Source organism: Balaenoptera acutorostrata, chromosome 3 (assembly GCF_949987535.1).
Source record: "Balaenoptera acutorostrata chromosome 3, mBalAcu1.1, whole genome shotgun sequence".
NCBI classification, from domain to species: Eukaryota; Metazoa; Chordata; class Mammalia; order Artiodactyla; family Balaenopteridae; genus Balaenoptera; species Balaenoptera acutorostrata.
The window spans coordinates 171,516,537-171,543,236 of NC_080066.1; the positions used below are offsets into that span (position 1 = coordinate 171,516,537).

Genomic DNA, 26,700 nt, shown 5'->3' on the forward strand with positions numbered 1-26,700 from the left:
CAATCCCCAGCAATAGGGGATTGGCTAAGTCCAGTATAGGAATAACACTTGATGGGCCAGTGTGTATTCATTAAACAATAAATATGCAACAGTGGGGTGGAGAGCGCTTGTTAGTAACAAGAAGACATAGATTGTACACTAATTAGAGCTTTTTTTTAATGTATAAGAAAAGCAACTAAAAGTAACGGTTGTGAATCATTGTGTGTTAATGATTGTGAATGGTTGCGTTTAAATTTTTTTTTTTTTTTTTTTAAGGATTTTCTTATTTATTTATTTATTTATTTATTTATTTATTTATTTTTGGCTGTGTTGGGTCTTCGGTTCGTGCGAGGGCTTTCTCCAGTTGCGGCAAGCGGGGGCCACTCTTCATCGCGGTGCGGGGACCGCTCTTCATCGCGGTGCGCGGGCCTTTCTCTATCGCGGCCCCTCCCGTCGCGGGGCACAGGCTCCAGACGCGCAGGCTCAGCAATTGTGGCTCACGGGCCCAGCTGCTCCGCGGCATGTGGGATCTTCCCAGACCAGGGCTCGAACCCGTGTCCCCTGCATTAGCAGGCAGATTCTCAACCACTGCGCCACCAGGGAAGCCCGCGTTTAATTTTTAAACAGAGCATCGTTTTGTCTCATGCAGATTTTTGTTCATGATATTTGTTAAAGGAATGAGCAAGTGACTTTTACCTTTCCCCACCTTTAGTGTGATCATCAGTACTGCTGATTAACCAGGTCTCCTTCAGTTGCAAGTTAAAAGAAAATCACAGAGTTAAGCACTACTTGACCCAGGAGTTAAATGATCTCCTCAGTTCTGCTCTCCTCTGTTGATGTCTCCTGAAAAGCCTTTCCCCTCATGATAGCAAGGGGAGTGTCCAGCAGCTCAAGACTAGCTCAGGATCCTAGAGTACAGTTCTGCCTTTCTCTTTTCTTGGGAAGTCCCAGGACAGCTGTGATTGATTGGCCGGTCCTGGGTCCTGTGCCTACCTTTGAACCCCCTAGGATAGAGTAGGGAGAGTGCCAGCTTTTTTCTGGTCACTTGGGCTAAGTGTACTTTTTTTTTTTTTGCATGTTGTCATTTCTTTTATCCCAGCCTTCTTGATTTTTGTATTTAGATCTGTAGTAGCACATCTTGGTTTGGCGGGTGTGTGTGTGTGTGTGTGTGTGTGTGTGTGTGTGTTAAAGCTTGCTTCTCTTTGATTCTGGCACTTAATTTTCCTGGACTTCCATTGAAAATTGTTAAGTTTTACCATGCCATAGACACTGATAAATAATACAGCTACTTTGCAAACATTTCTGCTTACTTTTTAGATTCAAATGTAGTCTATTTACTTTCTTTTTGGTATAGGTAAGTAGTCATGAATTCTTTCGGAAGCTATAGGTTAGAGGCAGCTGTGAAAGTCTCTGCCTGCCATTTTGTGTACAGCTGAAATAATTTATTTTCCCATTGTCTTAATTTTTCAAATATGTAGGAGAAAAAAACTTTAAAATAATTATATGTGTCTTTTACATAAAAATGTTGAATAGAATATTTTCTCCAAAAGCAGCTTGATAAACTTCAAATTCAGTGAAGGAATTTTCATGAAGAACAAAGCAGTTGGTTTAGCTATGTAAATTACTAGTGCTGGCAATGACATTAAAATGGATGGCTCAGATTCCTGTTAAAACGGGAAGTCCAAAATTACTGTTCGTGCAAAATTCTTTCTGGGTGGGAAAAGGGGCTTCTAGGTAGATACATTTGTGAAATGCTGGGTTAGACAGAATTCACTACTAGACTAATTAGTTTTTAATACATCAATGTGTGTATTCTTCGGATTCTCTAAGAGGCAGGGATATATTTGTATTTCACTTTGACCATCAAACCCATCTTTCAAAAACAGATCAGTTATTATGTGGTTTGGGAAATAATTGCCTTAACCATTACTCTTTATCTGAATCTTGGTCCAGTTTCTTAAACGAGTGGTTAAATGGTTTGAGATGGACTTTGCTGAGGAAGTGTCATAGGGCTTTTATGTTTGGTTGTTTGTTTTAAACAACAACCTTACTATCCTGTGTGGTAGCTTGTGCTTGTTTTGTATTTCTGCCTAAATAGAAGACGCTATCCCACGTTGGTGCAAGGTGGGCTACAGGCAGACCCACCTTTTCGTGTAGGTATGGCCAAAATTTTTTTCCAGTAGCCCTATGATCTGCTCCAGAAAGTACTCTTATTGAAGCCCCAAATTAATCATGCAGCGTGGAATGAAGAAGTGAGTTTAGCTTTGGAAATAGAGGGCAAAGTTAAAAATCACTACCATGGAAGTGTTCCGATAGATTAGAACATTGAACTTTTATGTAGTCCTCTTAAATCTGCCATGATGAATAGCCCCCAGATAAACCACAGCCAATTAAATGAGTTCATTTGTTGAATGGAGTTAGAATTAGCCATTTGATTGTCTGAAGAACATTTGCCAAAAGCAACTCACTTCGTTTTGGCATATTTGATATATTGAGCTGGTATTGACAGTAGTTGGCCACAGCATAACTTGCTTCTTGAGACTGTTCCTGGAATGTGCTAGTAATATCAGCTTTAAAAGAGGGTGACTGAATTTTTAATTGATCAATAGGAGGGGAGTCACATATATGATTCATCTAAAAATGGCATAGATTATTTAGGTGCAAGTTAAAGAAGTCTAAGACATAGCCATGGTTTTATTCCACATGTATGGAGAGTTTCTACAATTTTGCTGTTTCCCAATAGAATTTTTATATTGTGCCTTTACTAAAATTGCCTTTTTGTCATTACTAAAAGCTCTTCTCAAGACTATTAAAAGTGGTTTCAATCAATGTGTAGCTATCTTTAAAATCATGTATTTTTCTACTCAACTAAATCACCACACCTTTTTCTCTTCTTCCTCTACAGACTTAGCTTTGGAACCAAACCCTTCTGACCACCCAAGAGCAAGCACAATCTTTCTGAGCAAATCTCAAACAGCTGGTAAGACAATGCTTTTTTTTCCCTGAGAAAAAGAGTGAAAACTGTTTTTGTTTTGTGTATTATAGGAGGTATTTAGAAAAACTCTTACAGTGGTTTAAATGTTTCACTTTTTTATGTATTCACTTGTCTTATTTTAATATGTTGATGATACAGTTTCCTTTAGTTGTCAGTGTTTTAGGGAGGAGAACACTTAGACTATCTGTTTATACATTTTGCCACCTCTTTATCAACATAGTCAACTGGCCACATGATTTAGATGTGGTCTATTTCTCCATGCTACTTTGTCCTTTTCCCCTTGCTCCGAAGAGCACATATGTTAAAGACAAATGATAGGGTTTAGGTCACAGTTAGGTTTTCATTTGATCAAATCAGAAAAATCAGTTATTATATATGGGAATTGAGCCTTGTGATTTTGGCCCTGTTTTACACAGTGTTCAACCAGACAAGCCTATCTCACATCCAGATTTATGCTACTCAGAACTTTTAAGCTATTCAAAACTTTCTCATCCCAATGTAGTGCTGTGCCAGGGTAATAAGAGCAACATGCCATATGGGGTTTTCCAGAAGATTATCCTCAGCATGTGAAACTCATATAAATTTCCTGTGTCCTCCTTGTTTTAAGATGAGAATCAGAACCGTAGAATTTTTTGCACTCCTGCTTGCCTGCCTGTCTTCCTTAATGTTATGTTAAATCCTAGTTTATTTGCTAAAAAGCCATACGTGACCAAGTTTTTGAGTTGATTACGAGAGCAGGAATACAAGAAGTGAACATTCCATAATATTTAAAGTGATGCAGCACCATAAAAAACGGAGGTTTGGTTTTTTGTTGTTGTTGTTTTGCTTTTTGTGTTTTTCCGTTAGATCACTGGTTTTTATAAAAGGATATAACTCAGGAACAGCCAGATGGAAGAGATGCATAGGGCCAGGCATGGGGACAGGGCACAGAGCTTTGATGCCCTCTGCAAGGGTACTACATGTTCACCAACCTGGAAGCTCCTGGGGTTTCTAACTTGCATTTTTCTCGTGTGTGTACTTGAGCCACTCATTTCTGGTTAGGATTGCTCTATTTCTCAGTTTCTTCCAGAGCCATGAGCTGCTCACATGTAGAGGGGCGCTGGAGACAGTAAAAGAAAAGCTGTCCCATGCCTGTCTCTCTCTTCAGCCTTAAGGAATCCGTGCCTGTGATGCCTGTCTGGAGTTAAAGGAGGCAATGTGAGCAAGAGTGTGGCCTAAGACCCTCTTCAGGCTTTTATTCTTCTGGCCTTTGTTGGAGCAAAACAGTTTTGTGTGCTGTAGACATGTTCATTTAGGTCAGCACACTCATTTTAAAATTTACGTTTAACATAGGTTACTTTCCAGTTGTGTATTTTTTCAGTAAGGTATTTGAGTAGGTTACCATTAAGTGGTTCAGGATGCTTCCAGAGCTACTGGTGCGTTCGGAGATGAGTGCCTGGCCAGAAACTGGTTCTTAGAGTTGTCATCTGTAGATTGTGGTAATGAAAGTAAGCTGTGTGTAAATGAAGCATTAGAAAATACTCCTGGCTAGTAGTTCAGCTATGCAGCAGGTAAATTTTTTTATTAGCTAAGTTTCTCACCTGGCCTAACTTGCTTTGTCCTTTTCTTTTGTAAATGGGGAGTCTTTCATTTGTACCTAATACAGAATATCTATTAGGTCAAAAAAGTGAAACTAAGTTTTTAGATTTTATTTATAGGACTCATCTTGCTGGGTGATTTAAATTATATATTTTGTTGGAAATTATTTTAAAAAATAGAATGGAATTTTATCTCATTGTGTTATTGGTAATCCATCAAATAATTAGTGACTACTTTTATTTTTCTATGGCATTTGTATCAGAATTCATCAGTTAATTTTTTTTATTCTTAGTGCGGCAAAAGCGGAAGAGCAACCATTTAAACCATGTAAGTAAACAGTTGAAAAGTTAAGAAATTAATAGTTTGAATTAAAAATATGTCTGCCATGATTCCTAAAAATATGATGGATCCAATACTGTTAGCATGGACCTCTTTTTTGTAGATTTTCTAAATCTCTATTTTCCTAATTATCAAATGTATTCAGGAAAGTCTTTGACTTAGTAGTGCCCATTTTTTAAGGGTTCTGACATTTAAGTTAAATTTCACTCATATGGTTGTAGTATAAAGATCTGCCTTAAATTCTTTTGCCTTCTTTTTTTGATCTTATTTTTTAACCAAAGTAATAAAAGTATGACAGGTAAGTTAATTTTTAGCACTGTCCATTGACTTCTTGTCATAGCAGGTGAAAGCTTAGCTTCTTCAGTCCACCATGATGTTATTTCCCTCCCTGTGTTCCCTCAACATGTATCAGTTTTTATTAAATCAGAATCAATGTTTACATTACTACGACTCTGCAAATATTGTGCATTGCTGAGCCATATAGTTCTCTGACTGTGCCTCCTCCTTGTACACCCTTCATTCTTTTTCTTCAATATTAATGAAATTGGAGCCCTTCTGCACTTCTCTAGGATAACCCAATCCCCCTTTTCCTAGCCAACGTGATCTCACACAGCCAAATGCAGTAAGCAGCTCCCTGCCCGGTCTCCCTGCTTTCACATTCTTCATTTCTTCTGTGGAATTAATTTCCTGACTATATTCACTTGCCTGTTTTCTAACAGCTATTTTTTTCCCCAAATGTTTTAACATTTGTCACATGCCTATCAAAACTATTTTCCGTCTACTAAGCCACATCTGTTCCATTTTTTTTCTTGGAGACACTTTTCCCCAATCTTTTGTCTTCCTACTCCCATATAGACTAGTGTTCCCCTAGGCCTGCTCTATGCCTCTTTTCCTGGGATATCTGTGTGAAGTCATCTGGGATCTCACATAACTCTGCTCTCTTATGTTGGATCCCCTATGTCCTAGATTCTGTTTCCCTCTTGTTATACTTCCTTGTTTTACTGGAGCACATTTTCCTGGGAAAAGGGCACAAGGGCAGAAAGTTTATAGAGATCTAGCCTCTCTGAAACTCCTTCTATTTGATAAAGTATAGAATTCTCAGTTGAAACTAATTTTTGCAGTTCTAAAGACATTTCCCTCTCATCTTCTCATTTACACTGTTGCTCTTAAACCTGTTGACATTGTATGGTACATTGTACATTACCGATTTTAGTCATTTTCCCCCATCCCTTCCTTCTCGGGAACCTTTTAGTACCTTCCCTCTCCCTGGGATTTTGAAATTTCATAATTTGGTTTCGTATAGACCTTTTTTGTGTGTTTCTTTGTTATTCTGTTTTTTTCTTCCAGGTTCCTATTATTCAGATGTTGGAAGTCTGAGACTTACAAGATCGCTAACTTTTTTCCCCTCCTGCTTTGCATTTTGTCTTTTTGTCCTGCTTCCTGGAGATTTCCTTGACTGTGCTCTAATCCTTCTATTGAATATATTGTTTTGTCTACCTTATTTTCAATTCATAGAGTTCTCTTATATCCTGTCATTCTTTTTTTCACTGATGCAATTTCAAGTTTTCATTTGCTCCGGAGTTTTTATCACTCCCATCAATTCCTTCTTCCTGTTTTGTTTTGTTTTGTTTTAAAGCATCCTTATATTTTATTTTATTTATTTATTTTTTGGCTGCATTGGGTCTTGGTTTCTGCACGTGGGCTTTCTCTGGTTGCGGTGAGCTGGGCCTACTCTTTGTTGGGTGCGTGGGCTTCTCATTGCAGTGGCTTCTCTTGTTGCGGAGCACAGGCTCTAGGGCGTGTGGGCTTCAGTAGTTGTGGCTCATGGGCTCTAGAGCGCAGGCTCAGTAATTGTGGCGCATGGGCTCAGTTGCTCTGTGGTATGTGGGATCTTTCTGGGCCAGGGCTCGAACCCGTGTCCCCTGCATTGGCAGGCGGATTCTTAACCACTGCGCCACCAGGGAAGTCCCATTCCTTCTTCCTGTTTTGATCTCTTACTTGTTGGGGGCTTCCCTCAAACGTGTGATGGTCCTTGGCTGTCTGTTAAGATCTAATTGGAAGCATCACTTGGACAACTCGTTAACTGATGGGCCTCACTGCAAGGATTTGGGGACCACGCCTCTGAACTCTGAGCCTGCCTTGGGTTCTGTAAGACAAACTGGTTTTCTTGTTCCTGTCCAAGTCACTCTCTGTAGGTACCAAGGTTGTGCTTCCTCTGTTCTGCCATGTCAGTTACCACTCCTTTATCTAGTCTTTTCACCTTTCAAACATTAAAAATCATCTGCTGTTTATCCTGTCTTATGTATAGCTTTTTTAAAAAATGCCTTTAATTCTAATGAGATGATATCTGAAAGAAGGGGGAGAGGAAATAGATTTGTGGTCAGCCTACTCAAACTTAGATTTATTCTTTGAATATAGGTTCTGAGTTTGAAGTTTAATTGAATATAATTAACGATATTAATTCAGACAATATTTTTGATTATACCTATAATTAGAATATTATACTTTTCTACTAAGGCCTTGAGTATGAATTCTATTCAAACCACTCACCCTACCATATTGTCCATTAATGTGCAACATAGATGGAGTATTACAGATTTTTCAGTTAAAGTCATTGATTCTTTTTTTTTTTTTTTAAAGTTTTACTTGATTTTATTTATTTATTTATTTATTTATTTATTTATTTTTGGCTGTGTTGGGTCTTCGGTTCGTGCGAGGGCTTTCTCCAGTTGCGGCAAGCGGGGGCCACTCTTCATCGCGGTGCGGGGACCGCTCTTCATCGCGGTGCGCGGGCCTTTCTCTATCGCGGCCCCTCCCGTCGCGGGGCACAGGCTCCAGACGCGCAGGCTCAGCAATTGTGGCTCACGGGCCCAGCTGCTCCGTGGCATGTGGGATCTTCCCAGACCAGGGCTCGAACCCGCGCCCCCCGCATTAGCAGGCAGATTCTCAACCACTGCGCCACCAGGGAAGCCCAAAGTCATTGATTCTTAATAAACGTATCCAAAACTTGTGAAAAGGGGGAAGAAAAAAGTGAACTTCAGCTTTATTCTTTTTTTTTTTCTTTTTTTTTCATTTATATACTTTTATTTGGGAATGTTTAAATCAATACAGAGAAAACTAAATCTCAGAGACACTGAATATCATTAGTTTGGATATCATTACTTTATTATAAAAGAAACACGGAAATTATTTACAGGATGAAAGATTTCAGAACTTCAGTGGCAGCTTCACGTGATGCCATTGGGGGAACGGGCAGCTTCACGTGATGCCATTTCAATAGTGACTTATTTTAGTCGACATCTTTTCCAAGAACGTCACCATCTCTAAATAAGAAAGAATCCTTGTCATCTAGAACTACTTTGGTGCCTCCATATTCTGGGAGAAGAACTTTATCTTTTATCTCCAACTTTCACACTAACTGGTTGAATCTCTCCACCCTTTCCTTTAGAGCCTGATCCAACAGCTACTACCATTGCTTGCAATACTTTTCCTTGCGATTTTTCTGGAAGCATAATGCCTCCTTTGGTTACAACTTCGGGTGCACTTCTTTCAACTAATACTCGGTCAAAGAGGGGAAGAAACTTTCTAAATGCCTGTCCTGCCATGACTCGGGTTGCCGCGCTTCGTACTCTCGCTCTCTCCAGCTTTATTCTTTTAATGGGTTAAAATCAGAGGCAGTAGGCACAATGGGAAGAGTCATTGGGTGGGGGCGGGATTTCAACAGGTACTTGACCTTTAATGATAAGCTTTGAGGGTTGTTACTTACTAGCCTCCTAGGTATGATTATTTTCTAGTCTTCACCATTAAACCTGAAGTCTACTAAGCAACCTTTCCCCTTATAAAGATTGTAAAAGTCCATGTATTTTGTCCTTAGTGCTGAATGAAGATAAATACTCTTCTTCAGTGACCAATTGAAATAATACCTATGAACATTAAACTGTCAGTAGTGTTTTTTGCTACTTGTTGTTTTTTTTTTTGTATTTGCATTTTATACCCTTATGTGTGTCAGTGCAGTTTATTGAGGTTGTGAGCCAGCAATGGTAAGGCTTTAATCATAAAGGACAGTTATCTTAAATTTTCAAGCAAGATGAGAGGAAAGTAATCTGCTGGCAGCTAACATATCTAGGCTTTGCTCAGAGGCTTCAATTCTGCCATCCTTTAGTGAACACTAGATGCTGGAAAGTTTGAATAGTTTCAGGAGTAGGCCTGTGGAAGTGTTTCTTTTGTAGGATCGAGCCAGGAGACTGTAAGTTGCTGATACGTTAAATGAGCCCCCGTAGGACTATAGACCACATCTAATTAAAAATTTTAAATGTTTTAGCAGTAATATTTCCAAAGACAAATCAATATACATTCATAATAGAAAAAAAAGTTTTTAATAGAGGAAAACAGGATAAATAGCACCCAAAGCTCTACCAACTAGTCTATATTTTGGTACATTTCCTTACTATTTTTATTCCCCTCATATATATAGAGTTTTGGTCAGAATTGACTTTTATTACGTGTAGTGTATGTCATATTATACCCTAATAGTAGTGACCTTAAAAGATAACCTGCTTCGTTTAGAATCAAAGTATTTGAATGAGTGAATTTTCATTTTTCATGCTGTATCTTGTTTTTTGAGATTCTAAAATTACACATTAACCAAATAGCTTAAGGACCATATCAGAGTTTTAGTTTAAAACATTTCTAACTTGAAGGAGAAATTAGTCTTCCAAATAGTGATACTTTTCAAATATGTTACATCTAGAACTTTTTGTTAATAAGGAATAAGTGGCTTTGCATAAAGCATCTGAAACAAGCAAAATGGTGTTTTATATATGCCCTTTGGATATTTCTGATGATTGGATACTGGCAATTTTTATTTAAATGCTCTGTATTTTCAAAAGCATCAACTAGATTTTCTCCCTGCCTCACCTTTCATGTATTTGTGGCGGACACTGATGGGAGAGTGTGACAGCATGGTGAAAACTGTTTTATATTAATAGGAGGAAGGAAGGCTCATCTGAATTAGTAAACAAACAAAAACCAAAAACAAAACCCAGCTTTAAAATTGTTTGTATTCTGTGGTATTAAAGAATGCTACTCTTCCTTCCAGTGGCTTTCAGTGATTGGGATTTGGTTATTGGCCTTACTTTAAGGAAGAGAGTTGTCCTAACATAGTTTAGGCCATTTTAGTATTTGACTATTGCCGTGTTCATGGGCTCTTCACAAATAAATGGATACTTCTAAAGTGTTTTAAAGATAGTTCATTCTCTAGAGGGTCTCAAAAAGTTCTTTGTCACCTATCCAACACCACTGTAGATAAATTCTCACGAATTTGTATCTTTAGTAAGATTTACCTCCAGTTGTAACTGATCTTAAATAATTTCTCAAACACTTGTTGAATCCTAATTTGTCCCAGATTCTGTGCTCAGTAGCTGGAGGTAGGAGAAGAATCTTCCTAACCTGGAGAAGCTTGTTTACTAAAGAGGGTGGTACTATGCAAGCAGCTGAGACCATGGAACAGTTGGTAAATTAGACGTGTGAGTGTGCAGAAAGTGAGAAGTGTTGTGGTGTGCCTGCTGGCAGAGGGATCCTAGAGGAAGATGGGGTCAAGCTTGCTGGGACAGGAGGAAGAAAAAGGCACTGCAGGCAGAGAGCAGCATGGGTGAGGCAGGAGTGTCAAATAACACGTAGAACCGAATTAGTACAAGTTTGAAATGAATGGCAAGTATTCTCTGAGGTTCTCACTTGAGTAATGTCATGGCAGTCTTACTTAAACATGAAGTGAGAAGTTAAATTCTCAGAGTTGTTTTATCCGTTTTTTTTGGATGTGAGAGAATCTTCAAGCAGTACCTTTTTGTCCTCCAGATAAGGAAATTGAGGCCCAGAGAGACTTATGGCCCCCAGCTTTTTAGTGATAGAGCAGCCCTGGCATGCCCAGCCTCTGATTCGAAAACGTTTGTTTCGTCACACTGTCTCCCGAACTAATACGTTTATTATTGGTGTTCATTTACTGCAGTGAAATGCTCCTACATCGGTATTATAGAAAGCATTACGTTTTATTGTAGTAAATGAATAGAAATAGGAAATCTCAGCTGCATTTCATTGCTTAAGGAAAAAACCCTGAAATCTTATTCTAAACTTTTTACATTATTATAAAGGTAATTTATAATAGGTGCTTGCCAGGTTTGATTATAGGTACTATATCAAGGCAGCATTTTATAACCCATTTCTCAAAGCTCGTCTGTGGAAGTCAGAGTATAGAGGTTTCCCATAGAGCTGCACATGACATCACACTCAGGCAGTTCATGGAGTGTAAGAAAAATCTTAATGCTTTATCGTTTGACATTTTAACCAAGGAAAAAACACTTTATAGGTTTAACTTACTGTGACATTTTCTTCTATTTCCCTTCCCCTTCAGGTATCTCCAGGGCAGCTTACTAAAAAGTATAACTCATGCTCAACAATATTTCTAGATGACAGCATAGTCAGCCAGCCTAATCTTAGAACCACAATAAAACGGTGAGTACAACTAGGTTGCCAAGGGCTGAGTGACAGACCCCCTTATCGCTAAAAGCATCCTAGCCATACATAATTTCATTCATTTGAATTGTCCTTTTCAGTGATCAGGTTAAAAAACTGGTGTCAACTATATATTGATTTCAAGGACCTAAATATGAATTTTCAGTTTCCATTTTAATCTTAGAGCGCATGATAGAAGGGAAAGCCAGTTAGCAAATAAGAAATCCCAGAAAAAGTATAAATCTTTATTTGACGCATCTCTGTTGTTAAGCCATTGTTGAACATAATGAGAAAGAGAGGTACTTTTTATTGGCTATTTCTAGAAAAAATTATTTCTTTATGAGTTGTAGTCCTCAAACAATGTATACTACTTTGGAAGCTACTCTTAGAAGAAGGAACAGCTTGTCCCCTACTGGCACCAAAGCGAATCTGCATTTAAATTTAATTGGATTTTGTCAGATTTATCCCACTGTGCATTTTTTTTTTTCCTGCACTATTTCTGTATGAAATTTTACTTCTCCTTCCTGTCCCCCAGAGAGGGGGAGAATATATCAAACCAGTCTTAAGAAATACACACTCAAGCTTAATTTCTTTGTAGATGAAATTTGTTCAACTGAGGTTTTAACTTAATAGACACATTTAATTTTTGTTTATATATATAAATATATCTCCAACACACTGTATCAATCACAGCAGAGAACAAGAAAAGAGGTGAGGTTTCGGAAACATGGCTGTGGTCAGGCTTATACTTAAGGAGACACGAACAGTGTCATGATGATGGAAACTGTTCTTTAATTTCTGGGAGCACCTCATAGTCCACAATTGGAGATGCACTTTCAAAACACCCTAATGATGAACCTTTCAAGCTTATTTAGGAGAAAAAAACCAAACGGGATGCAGAGCTTCTTGCCTCCTCCCTCGCGGTTGTCCACGAAACATTAACATCTCCTTAGGATATGAATGTTGATTTTCCAGAACACAGTTTGGGAAATGCTATTTGAAAATATTAATGTCCTTATCCTTAATTTTATTTGTTGTCTTAATTTTATAAGCTAATTATATTTTTAATTGGTTTTTAATGTGCCAGCTTTTTTTTTAGCTATTTAAATGATCAGTAACTTCTACTTTAATTAAAGACAGCAAGTTCACAGTCATAATAATGTAACTTTCCTCTCTTGCTTACAATAATAGTTGCAGTCAAATCATGTTTCAGCAAAAACTGAGCCCCATCTCTAAAGTCCTGAGTTTGGGCACTTATCACAGAATCACTGAATGTTTTTATTCAGCCAAGACACTGAATCTGTGGGTACCAAAACCACTCTACTTTGGCTAGAGTCGCAGCTTCTTTTGAATTCAAAAGAGTCTGATGTCCAGTATATAATTCAAAAGTACTTTGAAGGCTAACCTTGCTCAGGGACTTCCCTGGTGGTGTAGTGGTTAAGAATCTGCCTGCCAACGCAGGGGACACAGGTTCGAGCCCTGGTCTGGGAAGATCCCACATGCCGCAGAGCAATTAAACCCGTGCGCCACAACTACTGAGCCTGTGCCGTAGAGCCCGCGAGCCACAACTACTGAGCCCGTGTGCCACAACTACTGAAGCCCACGCACCTAGAGCCCGTGCTGTGCAACAAGAGAAGCCACCACAGTGAGAAGGCCGCGCACCACGACAAAGAGCAGCCCCCGCTCTTGGCAACTAGAGAAAGCCCGCGCACAGTAACAAAGACCCCATGCAGCCAAAAATAAGTAAAATTAAATAAAATTAAAAAAAAAAAAAAGATTAACCTTGCTCAGACAAGTAGGTTTCATCCTTTTTTTTCCCGACCTAGTCTAATTTTTGGAAGTACAGTAAATTTTAATTTGCTCTCATTAAGTTTTAAAAATGATCATTCATCACATTCATTATTGGTGAAATAAAGGTTTACTGAGAAAATTAATAGGGCCAATTGGCTTTTAGGAATGATTTTGAAAATGTTTATCATGGGCTTAGTTTTCAGTGGGGTAGTTGTTCTCAGTGGGGTAGGTGAGCCTTATTAGTATCACTTATGCAACTTTTCAAGATATATGTTTCTGGATGCACAAAGTCCACCCGCCTGCCCCCGCCTCCAAGACACAGTGTCTGTGTGTCTGTCTGTCTGTCTCTCTCTCTCTCACCCACGGACACACACCTTCTGACAAGATGGGGAATGATGTGAAGCATGATTATATGGACAAAAGCATCCCGAGTGATTCTCCGATCTTAACCCTAACTCATTCATCCCTAAACTTTGCTGCACGCTGCAGTCATCTGGGGATCTTTAAAAACAGTCCTGATGCCCAAGTCATACCCAGTGCCGGTTAAATCAGAACATCTTGAAGCAGAAGCCAGGCAGTTTTTAAAGCTTCTCAGATGATCCCAGTGTGCAGCTGAGCTTGGGAGCCACTATTTGGTTAGAGGGCAGGAGAAAGAGAACTGCTTCTGATAATTAGTGGGACCTTAGGTAAGTCAGTTTTAAACCTTGGTTCCCTTATCTGTAAAATGGGTTGTTTAATTAAATGTCATCTACGGTTCAGTGGTCCTTTCCATCATAAAACTTCTAATGCTGTGATTTTAAAATCCATTTGAAGATGAAACTTTGAAGCACTATAGAAGTATCCATCTCTGATGCTAACGGTGTTACAGGCCTTTATACAAGTGCTAAGATTCTATAGACCTATTATAAAATTCAGATTTGCCTTCCCTCAATTATTTTGAGTTTCATTTTAGACACTGAGAACAAAGGGGAGCATATAACTTAACCAGAGAACCCCTTTGTTGCCTAATATACAACATCTGTGAATAACTTAGGAATATAGTAACTTAAAAAAGACTACCGGGCTTCCCTGGTGGCGCAGTGGTTGAGAGTCTGCCTGCTGATGCAGGGGACACGGGTTCCAGCCCTGGTCTGGGAAGATCCCACATGCCGCAGAGCAATTAAACCCGTGCGCCACAACTACTGAGCCTGTGCCGTAGAGCCCGCGAGCCACAACTACTGAGCCCGTGTGCCACAACTACTGAAGCCCACGCACCTAGAGCCCGTGCTGTGCAACAAGAGAAGCCACCACAGTGAGAAGGCCGCGCACCACGACAAAGAGCAGCCCCCGCTCTTGGCAACTAGAGAAAGCCCGCGCACAGTAACAAAGACCCCCATGCAGCCAAAAATAAGTAAAATTAAATAAAATTAAAAAAAAAAAAAAGATTAACCTTGCTCAGACAAGTAGGTTTCATCCTTTTTTTTCCCGACCTAGTCTAATTTTTGGAAGTACAGTAAATTTTAATTTGCTCTCATTAAGTTTTAAAAATGATCATTCATCACATTCATTATTGGTGAAATAAAGGTTTACTGAGAAAATTAATAGGGCCAATTGGCTTTTAGGAATGATTTTGAAAATGTTTATCATGGGCTTAGTTTTCAGTGGGGTAGTTGTTCTCAGTGGGGTAGGTGAACCTTATTAGTATCACTTATGCAACTTTTCAAGATATATGTTTCTGGATGCACAAAGTCCACCCGCCTGCCCCCGCCTCCAAGACACAGTGTCTGTGTGTCTGTCTGTCTGTCTCTCTCTCTCTCACCCACGGACACACACCTTCTGACAAGATGGGGAATGATGTGAAGCATGATTATATGGACAAAAGCATCCCGAGTGATTCTCCGATCTTAACCCTAACTCATTCATCCCTAAACTTTGCTGCACGCTGCAGTCATCTGGGGATCTTTAAAAACAGTCCTGATGCCCAAGTCATACCCAGTGCCGGTTAAATCAGAACATCTTGAAGCAGAAGCCAGGCAGTTTTTAAAGCTTCTCAGATGATCCCAGTGTGCAGCTGAGCTTGGGAGCCACTATTTGGTTAGAGGGCAGGAGAAAGAGAACTGCTTCTGATAATTAGTGGGACCTTAGGTAAGTCAGTTTTAAACCTTGGTTCCCTTATCTGTAAAATGGGTTGTTTAATTAAATGTCATCTACGGTTCAGTGGTCCTTTCCATCATAAAACTTCTAATGCTGTGATTTTAAAATCCATTTGAAGATGAAACTTTGAAGCACTATAGAAGTATCCATCTCTGATGCTAACGGTGTTACAGGCCTTTATACAAGTGCTAAGATTCTATAGACCTATTATAAAATTCAGATTTGCCTTCCCTCAATTATTTTGAGTTTCATTTTAGACACTGAGAACAAAGGGGAGCATATAACTTAACCAGAGAACCCCTTTGTTGCCTAATATACAACATCTGTGAATAACTTAGGAATATAGTAACTTAAAAAAGACTACCGGGCTTCCCTGGTGGCGCAGTGGTTGAGAGTCTGCCTGCTGATGCAGGGGACACGGGTTCCAGCCCTGGTCTGGGAAGATCCCACATGCCGCAGAGCAACTGGGCCCGTGAGCCACAACTACTGAGCCTGCGCGTCTGGAGCCTGTGCTCCGCAACAAGAGAGGCCGCGATAGTGAGAGGCCCGCGCACCGCGATGAAGAGTGGCCCCCGCTCGCCGCAACTGGAGAAAGCCCTCGCACAGAAACGAAGACCCAACACAGCCAAAAAATAAATAAATAATTTAAAATGAATATCTGCTTTAAAAAAAATTGTCTTTAAAAAAAGAAAAAAAGACTACCTAAGGACTTGTATCTATCTGTTCATTAATACTTTATTTAAAATAATTTGGAAATACCTGTCATTAATAGTATACTGTGTAGTATTATGCTGTATTATTAGCACTGCTTATTTCAGGATAGCTAGACCTATCATCAGTTTTGTGGCTATAAAATTTTGCTATTAAATTTTCTAGTAATTATGTAAAAGTGATTTTAAATCATTTTGGTATAGAGCACTTTTATTATTTACTTTTAGGGAAATAATGGAAAACGGATGGGTAGGTGGATAGCGAACTAAATCAACTGAAATGCAGGGGCTAACAAAAAAACCACACACACACACACACACACCCCCACACACAAACAACTACTATATGGCTTAAATTTAAGCATGTGTATAGATAGATATAACTTGTACAGGACAGAAGGTTTTGTGGGTAGAAGGACAAATGACAGGGGAAATATGTAATAATTTATATATTATAATAATCAACCAAAACATGCCTTCTAACAGCATATCTAGCATTTTGGGTCTCCTAATTTTGCTAAAAGCTGAAGAACCTAAAACAAGGGGGAAAGCACCCATGTGGTACTGTTCTGAATTCGAGGATTTCGGGGCCACTGGGCCTCTGGAAGGTCTTCCCTCCTTGCTAACCCCTTTTTAAAACTGTCTTCAGGCCTGATATGATAAAAATCAGTTATTACAATGTATTTTTTTTTCCTCCACAGTATGACCTTAGCAATATATTACCACATAAAGAACAGGTGAGCTCTTTTAAAACCTATCTTGTTATTCCAGCTAATTAATTTACAAGGTATCAAGTTTAGTGTTAGGTAATAACTATAGATGTTACTGGCATAAGCTTTTATTATTAGAGTGCTTTTATTACAATATAGAAGTGAATCATTTATTTTTATCTTAGGACCCTTAATTCTTAGGTTACTGAGCATCCCAAAGAGTATTTGTTTATATGGGTTATATTGATAATTTACTGTATTAGAAATTGAAATTGAGAATTTAAAAACTTAAATCCATTGTATGTTAAAACAGGGTTTGCCTTAGCACTATTGAAATTTTGAGCTAGATAATGCTTTGTTGTGGGGTGTCGTCCTGTGTGTTATAGGATATATAGCAGCACCCTTGGCCTCTACTCACTAGATGCCAGTAGCACCTTCTTCCCTCCACATTACGACAACCAAAACTGTCTCCAGCCATGGCCAGAAGTCCCCTGGGGGACGAAATCACCCCTGATTGGGAGCCCCAGTGTTTAACATAAGTCATTTTTTTTTAATGAATAATAACTATTTTCCACAACAAAAAATATTGAGAGAAAAGTATCTCCTTAATAGAAGGCAGCTGATTCTCATATCTATTCTGTCTTCAGTCATTTGTTTTGAAGAAACAATATGAAGAAGATCCAGCCGCTTGCAGATACATAGTTGGAAAAAGATGTATTTTTAAAGCCTTCAGATAATTTGGTATATTCTTTGATACTGTACCAAAAGTCTGCATGTGCTAGTTTCTTAAATTAGTTAAAATGGAATTCTAAATCATATCAATGAACTTGTAATAAATACTATGTTAAATTAATACCCATTGATCTGTCATGCATACTGAGTAGATCTTTTTACCTGTACCTGACTTTATAATATTATACGTTGGTCATTTGGAAAGTATTGGTTCACATTTCTTTAGACAGTGTCAAAAACTCACTTTTGTTATTGGTATCACCACCAGTCTTACCAGAAAAGTCTTTTAAGTGTTGAGAAGTTGTCAAGTTCACAATAGAAGGTAGAAGTTTTCCAAAAATCCTGATATTTTTAGCTTGATGGCTTGAATTTTATCATTGGCAACAAATAACTTTAGAGTTATTTTCCTTGAAGTGACAGGCTCACTTTGTTCATTTTTGAAAGAATGACTGTGTCAGTTGTACATTCAGATAACGATGGTGTTCGATGAAAAAAGTGTTTCAAATAAAGATGGTGTTCTATGAAAAAAATGACTTACCGCCAAGTCACAAGTGCTTTTCCTTAACACAGCCATATTTCAGTATGTAAAAGTGCTTAATGCATACTTTCCACTTATTCAGAATATTAAAAAGAAGGACCAAGGTTTAAGAACACTATTAATTTTTACTCTTTTATCAAGGATGTTCTTAAAGCAGATTTTTAACTGCAAGTGGCAGTGAATAATTGAATGACTTCTAATTCAGTTTGGTACCACTGCCTTGATTCATGCTCAGAAACCAGCAGTTTTACCCACTTTTGCTTTTATACATCCATAGCAAATGTCACACAATGTGAAGGGCAGGTAGTGTCTTAGTATTCTTATAAAAGCAGTTTTGACCTCTTGGGCCTCCTGAAGGAGGGGATAGGGGAGAATCCCAGAGGCCTGCAGACCACATTTAGAGAACCACTGTTCAAATGAGCGCAGTGTATTAGTGTGGTGAAATTTTAAATTAAAAAGCCTGGTTTCTTTTAAAATAAAAAGACAATTACATTTTTAACTCAAACTATTTAAAAGAGACAAGAAGAAATGCACAATAAGAATATACAGAACTAAAGAGAAAAAAACGGGAAAAAACCATGAATCTCATATTCACATTCATTGAAGTTAGAAGAATTTATTGCCCACCACCACTGCTTTATAAAATGTTCTTGCATATTCCAGTGTGAGGTTAGAGGAGTGAAAATATATTGGTTTACTAGCATTGCCTGTTAGGGAGGGTCAGTGCTTATAGAGGCAACTCTGGCTGGTTGTTGTAGAAAAGATTTCACAGAACTTGATGTGCTGAGTAAAAACAGGTCAGGAAACCTTTCGAAGGGTGGAATCCAGGAGAAGAATTGATAAAACTGTTTGCTTTGTTGAAGGTTAAGCTTCCTCTACCCCTCTCTCTACTCCTAGCAGATATTTTACTAAGATAGTAACTCCTGAATTAATTTTTTAAATACACATTCTTATTTTATAGAGCTGCAGATAGATCCTTGGATATTTTTGATGAGAGATTACATCCACTCACAGTAAGTGTCAGTTTTATTGAAGTTGTATTTTTCTCTTATACAGTTGTGTTTATTTCACGCTGATTTGCTTTGAAATTAATTACTAGAAGAAAATTACTTCCTCCAGCTCGAAGTCAAATTCATCTTCCTTTAAGTCTTCTTCCCCACGCCATGTTGTGTCTAGTCATTTTCCCGAAGGCGTGTTGGATAAGGGGTTGATGGATATGAACCGAGTTGCACTTTGTATGAATAGTGAGCAGGTAAGTAAACATACCCAAGTAACAGAAAATGTATCTTTTTAAAGGATGATTTTCCCTAGCATCAAACAATATAAATATTTGTAAATAAACCTAATATGATAAGGCCTGTAAGAAGAAAATTAGAAAACTGTTTAAATTTTAAACGAATTAAAATGACAAAGTTTTAAAATTCACTTCTTCGGGTGCTCTGTAGCCACACGTGGCTGGCGACTGCTGTACAGGACAGCGCATTCTTAGAGCCTTATGGTTACAGGACACTGGGAATGTGTTTTCAAAGTTGATGACAGAAAAGTATGACATATGGTGATCAGCAAGACTTCTGAGCCTAAAAATATTGGGTTGGCCAAAAAGTTTGTTTGGTTAGTGAATATATTGTTCAATAAAATGCTTGGTGAAAATGAAAACTGTGTCTTTTATTTGTACTTAAAACCAAATGAACTTTTTGGCCAACCCAATAGTTTACATTTGGTTAGAATTCTGTGGGGAGGAACGTGGAAATACATAAATTCTCTGCGGTTGTGCCTGTATTTTTCTTTAATGAATGGTGGTGAGTACTGGATCACTGTGGTATTTTAGGATCCCATTGTTTATATTTAAAAGACTACAAGACATGTCACCCAATCAAAATTATTTTAAGGGGCACGTGGGCCCAAGTGTGAAGACTGCTATCTTAAGGGTACTTTTAAGTATTTTTCTTCCATGGATACTTAAATTGCATTTTTTCTCCTTTCAGCGAGAAAAGATTCCAGAGGAATACTTCGAGCATGATCCTGAACACGAATTCATTTACAGATTTGTTCGTACTCTTTTTAGTGCCGCACTGCTAACTGCTGAATGTGCAGTAGTAACTTTGGTAAGATATTTTTTCTTTCATAAAGCATCTGTAGAAATTTCTGTCTTGTACACATGGTATGGTCCTGTTTTTCCCAAATGAAAGTAGGTTCCTGAAATGATCATTAGAACTTTATTAAGAGAAAGCTATCAAAAGAAAGTAAAGTATACACATTTGAGCTTTAATAATCATTATGATTTAAAATGTTGCCATTGCTTTTCTCATCACAAAACAATTGCTATTAAAGGCAGCAGGAGAGATTTCTGGTTTCTCCTTCCACACCTGAGGGGACACATGCACGCACAGTGCACACACGCACACACAGACGACGCATGTTGTGGTGGTAGGGCGGGGCAATAACTGAACGCTCTGGTCCACAGGCAGAAACAGGTTCCGGGTAGTTTGAAGCTGAGTCCCAGACTGTACTGCCTAGGCAGTTCTGATGTGTGTCCTGATTGAGAACTACTGCCCTCAGTTCTCTGTTCCTTGGGTAATGGATAATGGTGTTAACCATCCCTGCTGTCCTCTTATTGCCTGCATGTGAAGTTGCCCAGGACTAGGGTGCCAGTAGGACTTCAGAAGGCTTTACTCTAGTTAGCCTGCTAAGCTACAGCTGTGTAAGGACCTTTTTGTCATCCATTCCTAATTCCTATGGTAAGATTTTATCATTTGAATAATAAATCATATTCAAGTGAGAGGTAGTTGGGATTGTTTTACTCCTCCCTATAGCAAACCTGTAGGGGGGAAAGTCAGCTGCGTGGTCTGCAGGGAAGGAATACTTAGGCCACTCACTGCCTGCTCCTATCAAGGCAGAATTTAGGACAGGAAGCTTGTCCTTTTGAAAAGAGACCCCTCAGTGGGTACTGGATCAGACACAGGCCTTTTCTTGGAGCTACAGGCCACTTGGAGTGCTTAGCACATGCTTGAGAGAGGCAGGAATGGTGCTTGCATATGGAGAGCTAGGAAATGCAGGAAGGAGAGTATTTGGGTTGGAAGAGGGGCATTTCTTTGTAGACAAGTTAAGCTTGATGTACCTGCGAGACAGCAGAATGGCAGTGTCTAGTAATCATTTGAATATATGGGATTGGAGCATGAATCTGAGCTAGAGGGAGGGAATTAAGTGTAGCTGTTCAAATGCAGAGAAAGTATGTAAAATAAAAAGTGGGTAGAAGATAGATCTGTAGGGACTGTCAGCACTTAAGGGACAGATCCCCAGAGGAGTGGCTACAGTGGTAGGAAACCCAGCAGAGAACCCTAAGAGGCACCAGGAGAGGTTCAAGAAGGAGAGTATGGTCCAAACGCTAAATGCTACCAAGAAGTTGCTCATGTCATAAATACCATGTCACTGAATACCTACTCTGTGTCACTTTTCTACATGTGGGGGGTGGAGGAGAGAACAAGTTGGATAAATAAAGTTCTTGCCTTTATGGAGCAAGTGTGGAAGACGTAATTTTTTTTTTTTTTTTTTTTTTATCGGAGTACAGTTGATTTACAGTGTTGTGTTAGTTTCAGGTGTATAGCAAAGTATAAGTGTTTTTTTTTAATGAGTGTTTTTTAAGAGATGACTATTTCAAGTAGTGGTCAAAACCATGAAGAGAAAGCAAGGTAAAGGGATAAAGTGATTAGAGGGGCGTACTAGAAAGCTCAGGAAGAGCCTCTTTAAAGAGGTAATGTTTGAACCCAGGACCTGGCTGAACTGAGGAAGATCAGGTACGCTGGCATTACGGGCAGAGGGGACAAGTGCAAGGCTCTGAGACAGGAACTTGTTCTGTGTGTTCAAGGAAAAGCAAGGTGGCCATTGTGATCCGAGCGGGGAATGAGGGAAAGAGCATAGGTGATGAGGTCACGGAAGGACAAGGCCTTACCGCACAGGGCCTCGTAACTTGCAGGCCACGGGAAGAAGGTATTTGTTTGATGGGAAACCTCTGGCAGATCTGGAGCAGGCGCATAAAGTACTCTTAATTTAAGAGGCTCTCCTGGCTGCTTTGGGGAGAACAGACTGTAGTCTGTTGGGAGGCAGAGAAGTTAGGCAGTGGCAGCGATACAAGTCAGAAGTGACAGACAGAAAAGCGGTCAGGGTACCAGTGAAGGTAGAGATAACAAGAAGTTCTAACAGATTGGAGCAGGATACACTCAAGTGCAGGTTTTTGGTCTCAGCGACTGGGCGTGTGGCAGTGCTCTTTCATTTATGAGGGAAGGCCTGGGGAGTGGAGCTCTGGGACGAAGAGCTCTGGGTTGTTTGTGTGAAGGCACCGGTGACCACGGCAAGAGTAGTCTCTGTAGAGTGGTAGCAGCAGGAGGCTGACTGAAGTGGGTTAAGGAGAGGATGGGAGATGAGGAGCTGGCCTCAGCCCTGAGGACGCCGTCTAGGGGCAGTGGGGGACAGGCTGGGGACATGGAAGCATTCCCACTGGAGGAAGCCTCTGACAGAGAGGGAGAAGTTGTTCAAAAAGAGACTAACTGTGGGCACAGTGCTCTGCAGAAGTGAGGTGGGATCAACTGCATTCATAGGAGAGTTAGCTTCAGTGAAAAGAAAGAAATCTCGCTTCCTCCGAGACAGGAGGGCAAGTGGGATAAATGAATATCGGCACGTGTACCAAGTTTGCCAGTACAAAGGTGAGAGGAAGTTGAGAGATTGCCAGTGTCGTTTCAGTGCCTCTGATTAGTCCCATAAAGTAGAGAGTTGAACCTTGCGGGGAGAGTCGTTCTTAGGGTACTAGAGAGTGCTGAGTTCTTTGGGGAATGGGAGCCGAATTTCACTAAGAACATATAATCTCAATACCCGTGTTTGAAAACACAGTAGAGTTTGGAGGGCATGGGCGAATCTGAGCTGTCAATCTGATAACCCTTCAGAGAGGAAACAGACTCTTTAAAAACTGGACATTTTTCTTTTTGTCAAATGGCATATACACTCTTCTACAGAGGTAACAACAAATCACAGCTTACCTCTCTAATCTTTGCTCAGCTGTTAACTCCATCCAGTTCTTTGTAGGGTAGACATTTGATACATGTAAAAGAAACCATGAAATCATCTCACAAACCGGCAGGTTTAGAGGAGCCCCAGGGATACAGACACAGGCAGGTCTTCCCACCTTAAAACCAAAAGAATTGACTAAGCTGCAGATTATGTAAGACAGAAATGAATAATGAAATGATAATGGAGATGTGAAAAATTGGGGATCTGAAAAGGACTACCCTTTGTATGCATGTGTGTTCCTTAAAAAGGCACTAAAATATGGGAATACTTGCCAGCTAGCTGTCAAGCCCCTTTGGACTGCCTGTCCTGCTGTGCCACGCAGCAGCCACTGGGAGGCTCTCTTGACCACCAGTTTTTATCTTCAAGTTCATGCCACAAAAGGACTGGTGACTCTGAAGAGAAGGTAAAGATGTGCTCAGTCTGACCAGAATTTTACACACTCAAGCGTTATGTAAAATCGCCATGCAACCACCACCAGTCTTGTAGTTAACATTGCACGTGATAGGCACTCAAGCATTTACTGAACAGTTGAAGTCGACACTGGGCTGTATGTGCTGCCCTTGACAAGTGGGAAGGTAATAACACAATGCGTGTCTTTAGAATGCCCTTTGCTGAGATGTCCTTTCATTCCTGTGACCAAAATTGGGTTGGAAATTCACACGGGCAGAGTAGAAATATCAGACTAACAGAAATATCTGACTTACAACTGTGACCTGGCCTCTGGCCTTGGCTTGGCTGAGCAAAGTCTTTGTAGAACCTAGGAATAAAAGGGGTGTCAAAAAGAGATGAAATCTGTCATTCCTAACAATTCTTATCACGGCACTTAAACTGAACTAAAATCAAAGATCAGTGCTCTACTTTTGCAGGTTTACTTAGAAAGGCTTTTAACTTATGCTGAGATCGACATGTGCCCCACTAACTGGAAAAGAATTGTTTTGGGAGCCATTCTTCTTGCCTCCAAGCTTTGGGACGATCAGGCTGTATGGGATGTGGACTACTGCCAGATCCTCGAGGACGTTACAGTTGAGGACATGTGAGTTTGTAAGGTTACCGTGAACTTTCTAACCATTTTCCAATACCTCATTTGCTCTCATAAAGTTTACATTTTTAAGAAATGTTACATTTTAAGAAAGGTTACCTTGTGCAGAGAGCTGAAATAGACATAAAATTACAGACTTCTTTCTATCTAGCTGTAGTATAACAATTTGTATTTCCCCTCATTAATTGGTAGGTCTTGATGTGTTATTGTTGTAATATTCTGCTTGATAAATTGAAATTATTTTTCTGGTGGTTTTTGCCAAACATTTTACAAGCTCACTACCAGAACAACATGGTACAGTCAGTAACTTGACAGCTTTCTTAAAGCTGTCTACCAGGTCCAGTCCATTTTTAAGGGGCACATGCCTGGTCTTTGCAGCAAGTGGCCACTGTTAAGGTCTTAGGGCCTCTAGACTACTGACAGGTTCTAATTTCAACCTGAGTCACCCATTGTGTATTTGCTTTTGCTGGTCTTTTTCTCCTTTTGATCTGAGGTTCTGTTGTTACAGAAACTAGGATGTACAGGTAGCCACATATAAAGGTTTCAGATCCCTGTGTTCCTGTCTCCTCCCCTAAAGTCTGCTGAGTTAGGAAACACCTACCTCTCAGGTAGTCCGGGAAGCATCCCTGGGGCCTCACCCAGGGCACTCAGCAAACACAGCGGCACTTTGTGGGGCCTTGAGTTAACTAGGCAGGTTCTCCTCACGGATGGCACGCTCACATGGGCATGAAACGCCAGGCTTCCAATCTGGCTCTGGTGAAGGGCCCCAAGGGTGGGAAGCAGGATGAGCCAGAGAGGTAATTCCAGCAGACTCTCGAAGTGCCCGCTTGACAGTGAACCTGTCTTTGTGGGTGGCATTCAGGAAAATGGGAAAGGACACCTCTTGATTATATTGGACAGCAGAGGCCGATCAAGATGGCAGGCAGGGGCAAGAGTTTGTTTTTGTTACCTTTGCCCCTTACTCTGGATAATTCACAATTACCAAAGTGCATATTTACAGCTGAAGCGAGGAAAGTTGTGACTAAGAGAAGGGACCGGTGACTGTCAGTAGCTGTCAAAGTGGCTTTTGGTGAAAATGCCCACTTTGGTGATCATGTAAACCAGGTGGTCATGGTGATATTGCTGGTAGCGATCTTAGCGAACAGTGTAACAGCAGATAATGAATTTGAAATGAACAGAAGTACTTTTGGAAGTTGCAGAAACTAAAGTGACGTTGACCAACACTATCATCAGTCTTTAAACTGGTCCCTTGAAGGAAGGAAAATTTGTAATCGTGAACACCATCCCTGCCATGATGGCAGCTGAAATTTTCCCAGAATCTGCAACTGAGCTGACTGGGGCTCTGGTTCTCCAGGTACAACATCCGAGAACATGCAGGGAAACGTGTGGGTGTTCACAGACATTGAGCCCAGGAGCATTGGCGGCACTGTCCAGCTATGAAGAAACTAATTCTAAACAACGCTTTTCTGTGTAGAACGGAGAATCACCAGGAGTTATGTTTATAATAGGCTGCTTTTGTTTATGATCTTTGGGAGTTGGGAAGCATTACAACAAAGTGTCTAATACACATTTGTTTCATCCCTCTGCTGTTGACTACTATTTGTAATGGTCTCATTTTGAGTCTGAATTGAAAAATTGCTGTCTATCAGCTTTTCCTTAAAACTTTCTAACATCTCTGTGTCTTGTTAAATATATATTTCCCTTCAAAAGAGTAAGTTAAACTGAGCAGCTGCCGTTCAGACAGTTTGCTGCGCCTGTAAGTGGTAGGCTCTTCAGCCACCTAGCCATTTAAGAACAGCAGAAAACACAGAAGATGCATATTCTGTAGGCATAATGCTTTTCTTCAGTGATGAAAGCTCTATTAATAGACATGTTAATCCTATGAAGTACTGTATTTCCACACAATTAAAATGTATTAGTGGAGAAAATATAAAAGGGATCGTGAAGTGCATTTATTCCTGTAGTAAATTAAGTCCTGATTAGCTGATTATCAAAACATTATCTGATTTACATTGCTATCGACTTCTGGCCGTATGAACAGGAAATGAATTTTGGAAGTAGGTTCAGTTAGGTTTAAAGTTCAACAAATGAGAAACCTCATTTCTGCTCATACTCTGCTCTCCATACAGGAGAACATGGAGCATTTGTTGATTTATCCAATGGATAAAATATTAACACTTTAAAACCAAGAAACCAAATGTATTGTAAAATAAGCCACTTGCATGTTTGTTTGGGTATTTATCATTTTTATATAATCAACTCTCTAAAGTGATTGCTGTGGAAAGTGGTAAGATTTACTCTAATTTTATATTTATTTACTTAAACATTTGGCAAGCAAATGGCTGGATATGGTCATATAGCAGAAGCCTGCTCCCAGCACTCTACTTTCCCACTTCATTGAATTCGTCCTCTGTGGGCGTGTGCAGTCTGTCCTGGCAAGGGGCGGTAGGTCTGAACATTCTGGGCTGCTCTCCTAACACCGGGGGAAACAACTGCTCTATCAGAGGTCGTGTCGTAAAGTGGGTTTAGTCTAGCTGAGACATAATCTTACTGCCTTCCTAAGCTTCAAAAGTGCATCCTGTCCTGTC

At 39.7% G+C, this 26,700-nt stretch overlaps 2 protein-coding genes across 15 annotated transcripts in view; one reads left to right on the forward strand and one right to left on the reverse strand.

Moving 5' to 3' along the window:
* Positions 1–26,700, forward strand: part of LOC130707526 (cyclin-Y-like protein 1) — a 45,760-nt gene that overhangs the window by 16,542 nt on the left and 2,518 nt on the right. For 2 of the 4 annotated variants that reach the window (XM_057542514.1, XM_057542512.1), the window contains exons 2-8: positions 2,885–2,959; positions 4,845–4,879; positions 11,298–11,398; positions 16,734–16,769; positions 18,974–19,025; positions 19,998–20,117; positions 23,940–24,106. In XM_057542514.1, coding sequence (XP_057398497.1) covers positions 2,885–2,959; positions 4,845–4,879; positions 11,298–11,398; positions 16,734–16,769; positions 18,974–19,025; positions 19,998–20,117; positions 23,940–24,106 — 586 coding nt within the window. The remainder of the gene's footprint in view (positions 1–2,884; positions 2,960–4,844; positions 4,880–11,297; positions 11,399–16,733; positions 16,770–18,973; positions 19,026–19,997; positions 20,118–23,939; positions 24,107–26,700) is intronic. The other 2 variants (XM_057542513.1, XM_057542515.1) reach the window with 2 other exon arrangements.
* LOC130707527 (EF-hand calcium-binding domain-containing protein 11-like) overlaps positions 20,028–26,700 on the reverse strand; it is a 215,081-nt gene continuing 208,408 nt past the window's right edge. For 3 of the 11 annotated variants that reach the window (XR_009007431.1, XR_009007432.1, XR_009007440.1), the window contains 4 exons: positions 24,714–24,955; positions 23,778–23,830; positions 23,043–23,188; positions 20,028–20,208 (listed from right to left, as the gene is read on the reverse strand). Coding sequence is in view for 3 of the 11 variants with exons in the window: in XM_057542540.1 (XP_057398523.1) it covers positions 23,698–23,830; positions 24,714–24,955 (375 nt within the window). In the remaining 8 variants the exon portion in view is untranslated. Of the gene's footprint in view, positions 20,209–21,769; positions 23,189–23,351; positions 23,466–23,493; positions 23,831–24,713; positions 24,956–26,700 lie in introns of those variants that run through there. The other 8 variants (XR_009007433.1, XR_009007434.1, XR_009007436.1 and 5 more) reach the window with 7 other exon arrangements.